General features: G+C 45.3%; 1 protein-coding gene across 1 annotated transcript; it reads right to left on the bottom strand.

Annotated features, from left to right (window-relative positions):
* Positions 1-7026: 7026 nt before the first annotated feature.
* On the bottom strand, positions 7027-12743 carry LOC149328157 (uncharacterized). The gene is made up of 5 exons (XM_089560246.1): positions 12633-12743; positions 9325-9485; positions 9149-9231; positions 8290-8379; positions 7027-7172 (listed from the first exon to the last, which is right to left on the bottom strand). Exons 1-5 carry the CDS (start codon positions 12741-12743, stop codon positions 7027-7029), a joined length of 591 nt encoding a protein of 196 aa, XP_089416372.1.
* Positions 12744-15967: the final 3224 nt, after the last annotated feature.

The following is a 15967-nucleotide window of genomic DNA, read 5'->3' as shown; positions in this document are numbered from 1 at the left end:
CTCACCAGAGACTGCTGTGTGCCTAACAGAAATAGGAATAACACCTTAGAATCCAAGATTTTTGTAAGCGGTCATGACATGCGACATACAACACACTCTTATCTTATATATGCTTATAAAGCAAAATAAAAGGGCAGTAGTACATCAACAAGCCGTCTGCAAAAGTCAATGTGTACAAAATCCTTTTTTAGCTCTTATTTCCGTGGTCACTAATATGCGTGTAGCGTAAACGTTCGAGACAGTATTCACGTCGTGTGTACATAGAATAAGTAGATATATTTCTCTAGTATCACCGCAGTCCTCAGAACTTAAAGGAATACAATGCGGCAGCTAGCGGCAGACAAGCCACAGAAAAGTCAACGTGGATGGCATGCAGCCGCTGAGCACTGCTGTCAGGGAACCCGAACACAAAGAAGTGAGCCGGCCTGGCCTCACTAAGTGCTGCCGATGATTATCAATTTAACCGTGTGTCGCCCATAAGGTTCTTATTTTCGCCAAAAATGCACATCCTAAAAGATGCACTTTTCCGGAGAGCAGCAAAAACGTATTATAGGTGTTTTGTCGTTAATACCCTTAGGAAAAACTAACACGTTTGGAATATGCGGTGGGATATTTGTACTGCATTTTAAACATAATTTGTATTCATGAAAGCAGTAGAAATATGGAGGAAATAGGCTCTTGAAATTTCATGCTTGGTATTCGAAATATATTCTTAAAATATGCCAAAAACACCTCACCTAAAGCATAGTGCGAGCACGTTTAAATTATGTGAAATATGATAGCATCGTCAATATATTAAAAGCTTACTTTCGTAAATGCGAAATTAATTCGTCCGAAGTATACTTAAATTTTAACAAATTCGCAGTCCTTTTAAACGTATTTCCAGCACACTTCTGGCTGCCGTAGTACAGCCTGGTGCAAAAAATTGCGTTTCGGGAAATGGCATTCGCGTGTTCGCAGTACATTTGAAGCGTACTTTAGTAAATACGCAGTTAATTCGTCCACAGTATACTTCAATGCTAGCAAATGGGCAGTCCTCGTAAGCATATTTGCAGCGCACTTCAAGCTGCTATTGAAGAATCTAGTGCTCTAAATCCCGTTTCGGGAGATGGCATTTGCGTGTTGGCAATGTATTTGAAGTGTACTTTCGTAAATAAGCAGTTAATTTGTCCAAGGTATACTGAAATTCTACGAAAGGGCAGTCCGCGGAAACATATTTGCATCACACTTCAAGCTACCCAGGAACAAAATAGGGCTCGAAATGACGCTTCGGGGAACAGTTAAAACTCTCCCTTTCCTGTCGTCCTTTCGTTTATTGTAAATTCTAGCAGGAAGGCAATGGCTACTTATCTACATTATATGTGGAGAACGTGGTAGCATTATTCTGGCAAAGGCGCCTTGGGTACTACCGGGCCCGAACATTCCAACGAGAAGGACCCCGACAGTCAAGGCCGACCGGCTCTATTAGACGCCGGTGTATATGCTGGTTCACAGATCGACTCCTGACCTATGCCTGATGCAAGTTACGACTAGAAATTCGGTTCTATATCGCCCCCTGATTCGAACGCGACCAGTACAGCACTTGTGCGACAATTAGGGCCCCACAGTCTTTTCGCAAAGAACGCCTCATCGGGCAAGAAGATGCGGCGTCTCTCGGTGGGTATATGTATAAGGCAAGCCAAGTGTGGCATTAGTCGGAGCACTTGTTTACTGCGCCATTTTCTGTCTTCGTTTGCTGTGTGGAGACATCTTTCTCGTTCTAATTTTGTCACCTGACCCTACAGTGTCGTAGACCTTTTATTGATAGTAACTACGCGTCTTCTCAGGGATAGGTTCATTATGCGCTTAAAGCCAGGTGAGTCATGAGTTCAGCTGTTGACAACATTAACCCGTTCCATCCGGAGTCCGCCGCGGTGGCTCAGTGGTTATGGCGCTCGGCTGCTGACCCGAAAGACGCGGGTTCGATCCCTGCCGCGGCGGCTGAATTTCGATGGAGGTGAAATTCTAGAGCCCCGTGTGCTGTGCGATGTCAGTGCACGTTAAAGAACCCCATGTGGTCGAAATTTCCGGAGCCCTCCACTACGGCGTCCCTCATAGCCTGAGTTGCTTTGCGACGTTAAACCCCAGTATCCTAACCAAACCTAACCGTTCCATCCGGTGAAGTCGACTACTACACCTCTCTTAAGCCGATGATATCTTTAGCGCATTAAATGTATATTGTTTAGTCTATTTCTAATGTAATCTAATGTATTTAATATATATTTTAGTATATTTCTATTCTATTATAAATGCACTAAGCGGGCAGAACTGTATTTTCGACGTATTTACAAGAGCGCTCAAAATATTATTTCTATTATACTCAGAAAATATTCGTATTGCTGCTTAAGCAAAGGGACAAAAAATACGAACTATATATGAAATTAATAAAAAATTTTCGAAATGCATTTGTAGCACATCATTCTTCCACTAAGGGTTGTTCCCCACGGAAGCGTTTTGGGACCTTTACTTTTTCTAATCTTCATAAATGACTTACCCGCCTGCGTATCATCCAAAATCAGATTATTCGCTGATGACTGTGTTATATACCGTAGCATTTCTAACGACTCTGACCGCCAATCTTTGCAAACTGATTTAGATTCCATTAGCAACTGGTGTTCTTCTTGGTTAATGACCCTTAATTCCTCTAAAACAAAACTTGTCTCTTTCACTCGCAAGTCTTGCCGCATCCCGACATCTTACACTCTCCTTAATAACCCGGTTGAACTTTCTACTTCCTACAAGTATTTGGGACTACACCTTCAGTCCAATTTAACATGGAATTACCATATTAGCCATATTCTTGCAGCTGCTAACCGCTCTCTGGGTCTTCTAAAACGTAACCTTAAACAAGCGCCTTTTCACCTAAAAAAACTAGCATACGTTACCTTAATACGGCTAAAATCGAATATGCGTCGGCCATCTGGGACCGGGTTCAAGCATACCTTATAGATGACTTGGAATCTTTGCAAAACCGTGCCGTTAGATTCATCTTTTCTGATTATTCTCGTCATACTAGCGTCACCGCACTAAAGGCTCGCGCCGTACTTGATACTTTATCACATCGCCGCAAACTATCACGCTTGACCCTTTTCCATAAACTTTACCATCATGTTCTGCTCCATAACGATTTTTTTCAATCACCTGAATCTTTTTTTCCACGTCGCGACCACCCGCTGAAAGTTAAACGCATATCATGCCACACTTCTTCTTTTGCTAACTCTTTCGTACCACGTACTATAGTCGACTGGAATAATCTACCATCACACATCGCTTCTAAAAGGGATCTTAACAAGTTTCACGACCTTCTAACCCAAATGTCTGTTTAGCTTTACTAATTGATTGTACCACTTGCTGCATTGAGCTGTTTTATTATTTTGTTTTGTTCCTGCGATTGTTATTGCCTCTAAAACGCTATCTGTTCTTTTTTCGTGTAAATTACAATGTATACTACAGGTTTTTGTTTGTTTCTTGTTTTGTTTTCTACATGTGCTTTTTGTATTTATGTTTTGCACCTTGGTGCTTGCTCATTCTTATTTTGCGTTGTGTGTCATTGCTCCCCCCTATGTAATACCCTCGATTGAGGGCCTTTAGGGGTTTATTGAATAAATATTGAATAAATAAATAAATTACGGTCGTTTTCCTCAGTTGAAGTGGCACCTCTGTTCTGCAGCGAAATCCTGTATTCCTTTACATTACCTCTTGCCGCTAACTCATTAATAGCCTTCCGCTTCAATAGCTTCTTTCATTCCCTCTTCAAATCTAAGCTAATACGAGACATTTCCATTCTGTGGTCGCTAGAAAGGACCTTTCCAAGGACCTACACATCCTCAACGATGCCAGGGTGAAAGCATAGTTTGAAGTCTATTTAGTTTCTCCCCTTTTTTTATTTGTAGTCTATTTCTCCATTGCTATTGTTAGAACCCTTGCCATAGTCACCGACCGCTTTTTCTCCAGCCTGATTCTTGCCTACCTTATTTCGAGCAAAAGAATAGAAAGGCCATGATATTTTTTTATTTATTGTACCCTCGGGGCCGAAGGCATTACAGAAAGGAGTGGGTTAATTAGGATAAAGAACAATGAATATAATACAGTGAAAACAGGTAGTACAAAACAAATTTCCTCCAGAATAAAACAAACAACATTCACAAAGCGTAAATAACATAAATTAAATGTACACAACACAGTGGAAACAGACATAACACATGATCAACTTCCTTCTGAATAGCCGCCGCGGTGGCTCAGTGGCTATGGTGCTCGGCTGCTGGCCCGAAAGACGCGGGTTCGATCCCGGTCGCGGCGGCTGAATTTCTTTGGAGGAGAAATTCGAGGCCCGTGTACTGTGCGATGTCAGTGCACGTTAAAGAACCCCAGGTGGTCGAAATTTCCGGAGCCCTCCACTACGGCGTCTCTCATAGCCTTAGTCGCTTTGGGACGTTAAACCCCATAAACCAAACCAAACCTTCTGAATAAACAATGTTAGCTATTGCGTCGTGAAAGGTTTTGTTATCTGCAGTCGCTGCAATATCGGGGGGAAGGCGGTTCCATTCCACAGATTTTCGAGGACGATATTACTGAAAAGAAGATTTGGTGAGGCATATTGGGATTCCAACCTTGTGGCGGTGATCGATGCGACGTGAAATGTATTCTGGGGGTGATATGAAATAGTCGTGAAGCGCAACGTGATGATATAGCTTGTGAAATAGTGTTAGGCGATCAATTTTACGGCCAGATTGTAACTGTGGGAGTGACGCGTTAGATTTCATGGCTGTGACGCTTGTAATTTGAAACAATGAAGCGAACGGAATTATTTTGGACTAGTTCCAAGGAATATACGAGGTTTTCATGTGTAGGGTCCCATATTGATGCTGCGTATTGTAGTTTAGGACGTATAAGTGTTTTATAGAGTATAAGTTTAAGAGATGAGGGAGCGGCTCAGAAATGTGGTGAAATCTGGTGAAAAACTGCAATTTTCAAAGGCGTGTAAGATTTTAAGGACAGGGATAGTGAAGTAGGAAGGAAGAGGCGCTCGCAGATTTCCTCTTCTATTTTGTGGGAACAAACATTTCCGCAAGAAGGAGGAATGCTGTTTGAGATTGGAGGTATTGATAGGATAGTAAAAGACTTTTATTGCTCTAGAAAGGTGCTAGTAGCAGACGAGAAAGAAGAGGTCCATCTTCCTTCTTCCCCCAGGGTCGGTGCCCCTATTCCAGGGCTCCGCTGAGCTTCGCTGCTCGTTGGGCGTGCTGGATCAGACCTTGTTGGCAACCCAGATCGCCGCTGGAGAGCCGGCTCTCCCACTGTTCCGCACTCGGGTCTTTGCGAAAGCTGTCGTTCATTATACATTCCCACGTGATATGGTACAACGATGGTTTGCTACCACACCACGGGCAAGTGTCCCGATATTGCGTCGGGTAAATCTTGCTAAGGATATGCAGGTTTGGGAATGTTCCTGTCTGCAGTCTCCGCCATTACACTGCCTGTTGTTGATTTAAATCACGATGAGGCGGCGGATAGCGCATCCGTACCTCCCTTATAGTAGTTGAGAATGTCTGAGTGCGTAGAGCCGACTCGGTCGGGTAGATCGTCCGGTTGGGAGGAAGCTAGGCTCGTATACCCTCGAGCTATCTCGTCGGCGCGTTCGTTCCCCGCTATGTCGGTGTGTCCTGGCACCCAGAAGGTGGTAGCACAGGTCGCGCCGCGCTGTGGCTCCTCCAGAGCGCGACCCCACCAAAAGTCACATAGCACTTCCTGGAGGTATTCATGTTTCAATATAATCAGCTTCAAGGTCTTCCAAAGATGGAGCAGATAGGCACGGATACGCAGGCTAGAACACAAAGTGTGTTACCCTGCATAGCCGTGTGAGAGTCCAGGAAACCTATCGTGCAGCGGTTATCCTGTACGACCTTTAATTGGTGGTTCACACACACCATTGTTTTTATGCGAAGCATATTAACGTAGGTTTCGGGCCTTCGCGCGACGCCCGGCGGTGGCCACCATTGACCTTCAAGTGGCCTTCAAGTAGGTCACGTGACATGACGTGACGTGATGACGTCACACCGGCTGCAGATGGGGCCTCATATCGCGCCGCCGGTCGCCTCCCGGCGGTGGCCACCATTGACCTAGAAGTGAGATCACATGATGTGACGTCTCGTGATGACCTCACACCGGCTGCATATCGTGCCGTCGGACGTCGCCCGGCGGAGGCCTCCACGCTTCGGTTCGCGCCGTCGCGCGCGACGCGGCGGCGGCGCCACCATCGCTGCATCACGTGATATGTGACGTCACGCCAGGGATGAGGCGGCGCGCGCCCGCCGTCGCGTAAGTCTCTGTGCCCGCAACCGCGCCAGCGTCTTTGCGCCGGGCGTGTATGCGGTCAGGATGCCTCCAAACGCTAAGGACATGCTTCGCATCCACTGGGTTAACCTTGATAAGCCTCCAATTTTTTCTGAGATGTCCTTAAAACAAACCATTGTTTTGCTGAGTTCTCACTAAATGCTTCCGCCACATTTGAAAAATGAAACAGCCCTCTAAGATTAAACAACGCACACACACACACACACACGCACGCACGCACACACACACACACACACACACACACACACACACACGCACGCACGCACGCGCACGCACGCACGCACGCACGCACGCACGCACGCGCGCACACGCACACACACCCACACACACCCACACACACCCACACACACACACACACACACACACACACACACACACAACACACGCACGCGCACACGCGCACACACGCACGCACGCGCGCACACACACACACACACACACGCACACACACACGAATCCCTGGCATGTTTCAAAGACAAAGTGCTGAACGATATCATGTCGAAATTGCAGTTCAGTCTTCGTTGTGCAATCAATACTGGAATTGTTCCGCTTAGAGGAAGGAAAGTTCTTTATTTCACACTGTGTGCTGATAGGCACGTAATAACATTTGAAATGCGGAGTATTTAAATTGCTTCACGACATTATTTGTGCCAACTGCAGCCAGCACCTCCACTCGTAGACTTCTATGCTATCTCTGGGGCAGTTTTGAGTGTAGACGTTCTGGCAGTCCACTGGAGCTCGTTGACCCACGGTACGCGCCGTCCGCAAAAGCCGGCATGCTGTGCCGAAATAAAAAAGGACCCTGATTTTGTAAGTTTCCATGCCAAAGCTGCAGAGTAAACGCTAATTGAGAGGTTACACATCTATTTCGACCACTCAAGAAACGGCCCCCATAGACGGCCATGTACGTGCTGGTTGAAAGTTCGACTGCCGATTAATGGCTAACGCAAGTTGTGACTAGCAGTTTTGTGGCAGATTTTACGCGGATTATAATTTAATCAGCCACGCACTTGTGCGGGAAACAAAGAGCCCACAATATGTGCGCAAACACTCGCCTCACATGACCAAAGCAATACGTCAATGAGCATAAACCATCTCATGTGTGCTGACTCTTTTCTTTTCTTTTTCTCGTTCCTATAATCTTTTAGAACTCTCCCCTATATGCACGTGGCAGCGATGGTGGCCTGGCTCAAGCCAGTAGGCAGGCCCGTGCAATTTCTTTTCTATCCTTCTCTCAGTCACAACAACAACAACACTTTTCACAAGGAGGTGGTGAGGAAACACGGCTACGGCCGCTTATCTGTTTTTTCAGCCAGCACCGCTTCGGCGGACACGGTTGTTGCTGCGACGCGCGTCTTTTCTGTTTCTCTTTCCTGTGATCTTTTAACTATCCGCTATCTGCACGTGGCAGCGGTGGTGGCTCGGCTTGAGCCAGTAGGCAGGCCCGTGCAATTTCTTTTCTATCCTTCTCTCAGTCACAACAACAACAACACAACAACAACACTTTTCACAAGGAGGTGGTGAGGAAACACGGCTACGGCCGCTTATCTGTTTTTTCAGCCAGCACCGCTTCGGCGGACACGGTTGTTGCTGCGACGCGCGTCTTTTCTGTTTCTCTTTCCTGTGATCTTTTAACTATCCGCTATCTGCACGGGGCAGCGGTGGTGGCTCGGCTTGAGCCAGTTGGCAGGCCCGTGCAATTTCGTTTTCGTCCTTCTCTCAGTCGCAACAACTTTTCGAAAGTTTTTTTCTGGGAATTTTTTTGTTCTCATATCTGTTTAGATTCCTCGTTATTAATACTATGAATGTATATTCCTTGCTTTCCTGACAAGGTTGGTTAAAGATAAAACAGGCATATAAAATCTATCAGCGTTGAAATATTTTTTTCAAACTCACCTCGTTCATTAGTCCCGTCGTTTACAACCAAGACGAAGCAGCCGTGTGCTCGGTCAGCGAACATGACCTTGTATATTTTGAATGGGCCACCTTGTGTTTTCGTCAAGGGAAAGTAGAAAACATTGTAAAGAAGTCTGCAAGCTCAGATGTCGGTTGGGTTTGGGGGCAAAGCAGTTGTTCTTTTTAGCTCGTCTAACACAGAATGCGAACTCCGTATACATCACCACTGACAACTGGCGTGGCATGCCGTGGATATGATGGCCGCGTCCGGCAGAGGGGACGGTTAATTGGACATATATGGCATGGGCAGTCGTTTTGCAATGAGAGTAGTCAGGTTGCTGATGAAAATTACCGTTTGAGCTGCGCTTTGCTGACTGCCAGCGCAAATTGGTGCCCGTAGGAACACATAGGACATCTTTATTCTCTTTTATTGCATAATATATTTTCTACTTTATTCTTGCTGTTATCCCTTTGCACTCTGAATGTTATGATGTCCGGCAGTTTATTGTGTTCAGGAATAAAAAAACAGCGCTAAATTGTACACAAAGCACACAGAAAGACGGACAGGACGGCAGCGCACGTCTTGTCCGTCTTTCTGTGTGGTTTGTGTACAATTTAGCGCTGTTTTTTTTCTTTCCTGAACACATGTCGCACCAACTAGCCCAGCAAAAGGTGCTGTTATCCCGCAGTATAGTTCCTTTTGCCTGTATTTTTCTTACATTCACTCTTGTAATGCTTTCGTAAGATAACAGTTATCGACCAAAGCGCACCAGGCTCTTCGTTTGTAATGTCGAAATCTGGTTCGGTGCCTTGATTTTCTGGGATCTGAAATTTGGTCCGATACGCACAAGGGTTTTACCTTTTTCTGTCCTAAACGTCAAGGCGTTCGGTTGATCATGGTGTGGAGTTGTCGAGGTATACAACGAAGTGACAAAGGTGCGGCTGCGCGAAATGGACAGAAACAATGGGCAAGTGAGATTCTTATTTTTTCAGTGGAAGTAAGAGAATCAGTGCAAGATACTTATCTTCACTCACATTATATTCGGAGTCGAAGTGGAGGTGTAGAACATTCTGTATTCAAACACGTTGACAAAACTGTGAAATTTCTTCACCATCGCTTGGCAGTGAAAGAAAGGCCTCAGAAGGTGGCTTCTCGTCTGCTTCTTCACGAAAAGGAGCTCGCTCAGGCCTGTAAACTGCACACGGTGATTGTAAGAATGATGACTAGCTTATAACTGTTACTTAATTGAACTAACTCTTCTCTAGCTAAACCTATTATTGATACGAAGCAGAATTTGAATTTTATAGGTTTGGCTTAGTGGAGGTTAACGTGCCAAAGCGACTCAATCTATGAGGGACACCGTAGTGAAGGGCTCCGGAAATTTCGACCACCTCTGGTTCTTTGTATTTTATTGTCGTATGTTTATAGCAGGGGCACCTCGTGTTATCAGTTTGCTACTCGCGGCACTAACCGAGCCTTCTAAGCGAGGTTGATATGCGCTTCAGTTTTGCAAGGTCTGATGTTGTTGCGAGTGTTTGTTGATGCTTTACTTCAAAGTTCACTATTACCGTGTAACTGAGGGCGGGCGAGAACGAAGCGAAGTGTTCTTCCGAGTAGCAGCGAGTGCAGTTCTTGCCTTGGCTGTGGGATATTTGTTTTTACAGAGACACTTGTTATGTTCCGGTACCTGGCTTTCGCGTTGTTGTAGTATGTCGTAGTCCACAACGCAACCGGTGAGTGCGTTGCCACGGGAACCACTCGAAGAATGGTTACCGGGGGGAAGGAGGTGCGTATGACACTAGTGGAAGAACACGTAACCGGCGGGTGGAAACCATCCGAAAAAAAGTGATTGTGGAGGGAAGAGCGCGTGACGACAGCGAAAAAATCCATAACCGGTTGCTGGTTACCGTGGAAGGTGGAATGTAATATGGCGAGAGCATTGAAATACCTAACCGGATGGTGGTTGCCGTAAAAAGAGTAAGGTATGGCGAGAAATTAAGGCCCAAGCAGAAAGTGTTTGCCACGGGGACCACCCGGAGGGTATTTACCCTTGATGAAGGTGGAGGACGGTTACCATGGAAGGAGGTATAATACGGCGAGAGTAGGAATAGGCAACCGGTAAAGGTTGTTACCATGGGAACCATCCGGAGGTTGGTTAGAGTGGAAGCAGATGAGAGAGCATGGTGAGAGCGTACAGACGCAGAACTGTCCATATGCGGCAGCTAAATCGAAAGGCTCCGTCCGAGAAGGCCACTGGTAGCGCCACGCGACCAGAATGGCGCACTGGAGAGGAGAGCTAGCTAAAGCGAGTATGCGTGGAAAACTAAAAAACAGCGCTCCAGAGCTATACAGATATGAAGCTGACTCATATTCTCTTCCTCAACATGTCGTAAAATATAAATGCCTTAACAGATGTTGCTGAATATCGTGTTACACTGCGGTAACCATTCACTCATTTTTTTTTCGAGGGACTCAACTGCGCCTGAGTAAACAGCTCATGTTCTGTCTGATTGTTCCCGTCCGTAGACACGATATCGTCTGTAACTGCCACCGAAGATGAGTGGCACCATGATCAGGTGCCCGGTTGCGCCAAGGACCGGTGCTGTAAACTACCCCACAAGCCCACGTAGCTTCCGAGCTGACCCTCGAGGGAAAAGCGGCAAATACCCTGTACACCCAAGTCAGCGCGGAGGCTTCTGCCATCGAGCGAGGGCTCTTTAGCAGCCGTTGGGTGCAGAGACTCTAAGAGCATAGGCTTATATCAGACAGTACAATTCGCCGAAGGGACTAAGCCTAAAGAAGGAACACTAAAGCCATATACGCGGGAGCAGAACCCGTTTTCGTGCAGCGCCTCAAGTTCACCCGATGCTTCGTGCATTGTCGGGCGAAAGGTTTCTGGACAGCACCAACATTGAACCGCTTAAACGTATTAGACGAGTTGTGCAACATCCCTACTCAATAAAATGTTAGGTGGCAATCTTCTACGAGCACCGTGAAAACATTTTCGCTATGCGATCTACTTTCTAGAATCATTTGTCTGGGACCTTCGCTTCTAACCTGCTGGCAGACCACTGCGAATTTTTACTTTTATTTAATTTTGTAATTTTTATTTAATTAGCCAAATATGAGCACGACAGTCCTTGTCCAGCAAATTGCGCGTGTCTTCTGAGACGAAAGCGTTAGAAAAATGACAAAAATAGCTTTTCTTCTGCGGTGGCACAAAGAAAACCTTCCACCAGGCTCGATTGAGGCCTCTGAAGCCCACGGAACAATTCATTTCTGAAACATCCTCAACTGAAATGTTGGTACAAGTGGACGTCAGGCACTCGTAACGTCCCGTGAATATCGATATAAACGCTATCTCTACCTATCTTCTCGGAATTTTTATTTAGTCCTTGACACGTAAGCAGCTCCTAAAAAATACCGCTGTCCACTGAATCCAAAGTGGGTAACGAAAGTGGGTAACAGGTGGGTAACGAAAGGATCCTTCAGCGGTGGCGCCGATCTAAAAGTCACTCCGTTAGAACATCTGATGATACCCCTTGCACTTCGCGAGGTCAGTCAAGCACCGTCAGTACACAATCGGTGGTGCCCCGCCATCCCGCATCGTGAGCCCCTGCATGCCATCGCAATGACAAAAAAAGTCATTTTTAAGGTTCGTTCCCTGGATTATTTCACTGCATTAAGCGCGACATTTCTTCTTGATACATTTCAGGGAATTTTTTGTAGTGTTTTCGATTCTAGGAATTTTGACTTGTACAGCATATGTGAGTTATCTGCATTCAGAAAACCATTGAGGGGTCATTACTTGTTATCGTTTCATTTAGCCGGTCGGTCAACCATTAGAATTGAAGCAGCAGGTGAACGAAACAGTCAATCACAGCATGGCCAGGCTGCTGGTTGTGCAACTGCGTACCCCTTAAGCAGCAGCATCCAGTTTAACCGAATCAGAATCCAGATAACCAGCCAATTTGTAGCACAACATAACAGTTTCTTTCATGATACGGGACTAGGCTTGATTTAAATCGTAAGGCGGGTCACCAATGTCGTCGGGGTCAATCATTTGTCACCTTCGGTGTGCTGCGGCTTTATGCCCGTAAGTGCCATTACAGATGTGTTCTTCTCTCGTACAGCGTGCCGTCATCCACAATGGGCTACGTGACTGAGAGAAGTTACCAATAAAACAATAAAAATGATGCGAATGCCAAGCAAACTGACAGAAAAGTACGACCCAAGGAGGGGCTAAGATCATCACGTTGCAGAATTTGTAATGTGAGGAACCAAACTTCTACAAAAATAAAGTTGGCAAACAAAACAAAATACTAATACTAAATTGACTCACTTCACTAGCGTACTGCTTTCTGAAATATCGTGGATTGTCTTCATAGAGAGTAACAGCCGAGGCCAAGGCTACTGCAGCTAGTATATAGACGCCCACTGAGGGAGCCCACATAACGTGGTCTACTTCCTGAAGGTTAAGGCTTCACAGCTTAGTCTGCAGTCGAAGCCTATACTATCGGTACTACATGAATCCACATGTTTCTAATCACTACCTGAGGGGACACGTAATTTATCTTCTTACAAATCATATTTCAAAGCTTAGGCTTCGTCTTCTCGCTTTTTTTCTCCGATTTAAATGGGACATCCGCGTCGATGAAGATATTTTTGACGTATGTCATTCTGGCAGTCGTCGCCTTCTGGGAAATCGTAATAAATATGGATGTGGACCTGCGCGTTCTTAAATGTCACGTTCTTCTATGAGAACCTTGCGCGTAGGAAAGCCATGCGGCGCGGAAGTCATGTCCTTTGCATAGCACCGCCTTGTTTTCTGTGATTATAACTCCAAGACACCTCATCGCAAATAACTTTTAATTACTGCTGAATACTAAAGGACAGGAATTAGGCATTCAGTTGTTCCATGCAATAGAATCTTTCGGAACTTTGCTATGCACAGTTAACTGAAAATCACTTGTTCTCTTTGACAATGCCTGCCATCGCTGGTGAACACTGTAACGCGCGTAATTTGCTATGATTTGGATGTCTTTTTTGTGTTCTGATTTTTGTAAACGTCATTTTATGTTCGTATCCCTGATTTCATAAACAGCTCATCAATCATTCAGAACGTTTTTGATGCTATGTAGAGAGAAATTGCTGCCGCCGTCATGAAGCATGAATTTATACTGATTAAAATTCCTGTTGCTTTCAGCGCCAACCCTAGCTACCAGTTTCATCAGAAAATGCTTGAAAGAGAAAACAGTTTACGAAACTGTCTAGCAGTAAGGATGTCTTTCAAGTAAAATCATTTCTGTTATGCACTTCAGGCCTTTTTTAGGAACCGAAACTATAGCTGGGAGTAGTTTTGCTCTCTTCAGCTCCTTTGCGAGGCACCAGCAGGATCCGCTTAATTAGAAAACTGCATATAATCAGTCCAGCACAAAATAAAATAAACGGCTCAGCCTCACAGAATCCCTGCTAGGCTGAATACTACACAATTCTTATAAACTAAAACTTCGTCAACTGTTGTGCTCGTTTTCATATGTGCGGAAAAGATAGAAATTGCTTTTGGGCACAACCATGACCTGAAGTAAATTTGCTAGTCGAGACCTAATCATGGAAACACGGAAGCGAATTTCAAGAAACCCGGTTATCGCGCCATGCCTATTTTATCAGTGACTACCTTCCCTGAAAATTATTATAAAAGGACACAAAAGACAAATAGAAGTTGGCCTGGACCAATAGAGCATCTCGTTTTAATAAAAAAAGGATATCTCCTCAGTCGGTCAGTCAGTCGACTTACTGAGTGACCGGACTGTACTGGACTAGACTGCACTGGACAGGACAGGACTGCCCTGGACTAGACTGCACTGGACAGGACAGGACTGCACTGGACTAGACTGGACTAGACTGGACTAGACTGGACTAGACTGGACTAGACTGGACTGTACTGGACACGATTGGAGTGGACTATAGTAGGCTGGACTGGACTGATTGGAGTGGACTAGAGTAGGCTGGACTGGACTGGACTAGACTTGACTGGACAGGACTACACCGGACTGGACGGGGCTCATGGACTGACTGACTGAGCCGCCACGGTGCCTCAATGATTATGGTGCGCTGCTGCGGAATCAAAGAGATGGGCTTGCTCCCAGCGGTTGTGGTCGCATTTCAATGGAGGCGAAATCCTAGAGTCGCGCATAATGTCCGATGGCAGTTCCCGTTAAAAACACACAGGCGTTTGCAGTCATCTGAACCTCTCCATTACAGCGTCCCTTAAAGCTCAAGTACCTTTGAGGCGTTCAACAGCAGAAATAAAAACGATATATTGATAGGTGGACTGTTTCAGTTGCTGATTTTTGAAACACGGACTTATTTATTCACGCATTCATTAGGTGAAAACGATGTCACGTTCATTTTTATACAGTTCAAGGAAAAATTCCGGCAATAAATATGCTGCTATTAAACGTCCTCTCTAGTGGTCAAGTAGAGTGATTGGTGGGGCTGACGCGTAGACTTGTTTTCTTTAATGCTGCTGAGTAGAGCTCAGAGTGCATATCAGCTTCTGCCTACTAATTTCTTGCCTACGCTTTCTCTCTTACTAAGCGCCTCCGACCGCTTCCGCAAATTTCGTGCTTGTTTTTTTGACAGCGCTATACACATTGTAGTCACGCATCCACGGAATGATTAATATGCTATCGTCTTCGGCGTGCGACGATCGTCTCACCCCTCTTCTCCCCTGCCTGTGTCAGTAGACTCCTTATCATAATTATCATATTGAAGGGTGGCTGTGCCGACCAGCGCCTATGACATTTTGCCGTGTCGATTTGATTTGTAAGTGCGGAATCGTCCTTCTACCGTTTGCGAGTCTTTATACTCAAACAGCGATGCGTCGTGTTTCGTGTTAAATGGTGTAGCATGAGAGCAATTAGCGTAAACTATGGCGTGTTATGCTAGCAGCTAGGTGCGATTGACCATCGTTCACTCGAAATTTAAAAACCTACAGGGGAAGAGAGGAGACGGTGAATTACACGCAGAATCGCGCCCCAGAATGTTCTAGTAACTTATCAGGCTTTATGTCGGAAGTTCGCTATCCGCTTTAAATAGAGCCCTGCCGAGAGCGGCGGGCGTTCTGTTGGGTGACCTCCTAGCACGCCAGTTGCTGCACCACAGCCGAGTCATTCATTTCTTTACGGGGGCAAAGTAGCCCAATTGACGACGCTCGTTTGGAAGATACTCCCGCTGTTTTCCTTCTCACCGGACTGTAGTCACCACTACGCAACAATATATTATACCATTTTTTCTTCCATATATTAAAGGATTATACCTATGCCCTGTCGATGTCAAATGAAATACAAACATGTCTACATTGCAACATTCAGACGTGAAGCTATTTGTCTAAGCGCATAATATAGTAGCGCATTTGATGTTGGATTTGTTGACCTAGCTTGCACTTTTTTCATGTTGCTTTCATATTCAGTAATATTTTCGCGTTACTGCTTTCATGTTCGCCTTTAAATTTAGGCTTGCTGAACGCATTTTTTCAAGGATGAATACAGAACAAATGATTTTTAAGGCTTTATTTTAAGCCAAGCACTGGTCGCTATTCAAACACAGCTCTTGCTGTACTATACTGAGTCAAAGGAAATTATGGGTAACATACTTTTCTTCAGCGACCATTGC

The sequence above is a fragment of the Amblyomma mixtum genome, chromosome 9 (genome assembly GCF_055824585.1).
Source record: "Amblyomma mixtum isolate Tamu chromosome 9, ASM5582458v1, whole genome shotgun sequence".
Classification (NCBI taxonomy): Eukaryota; Metazoa; Arthropoda; class Arachnida; order Ixodida; family Ixodidae; genus Amblyomma; species Amblyomma mixtum.
This window is presented reverse-complemented; position numbering and strand designations above follow the sequence as displayed.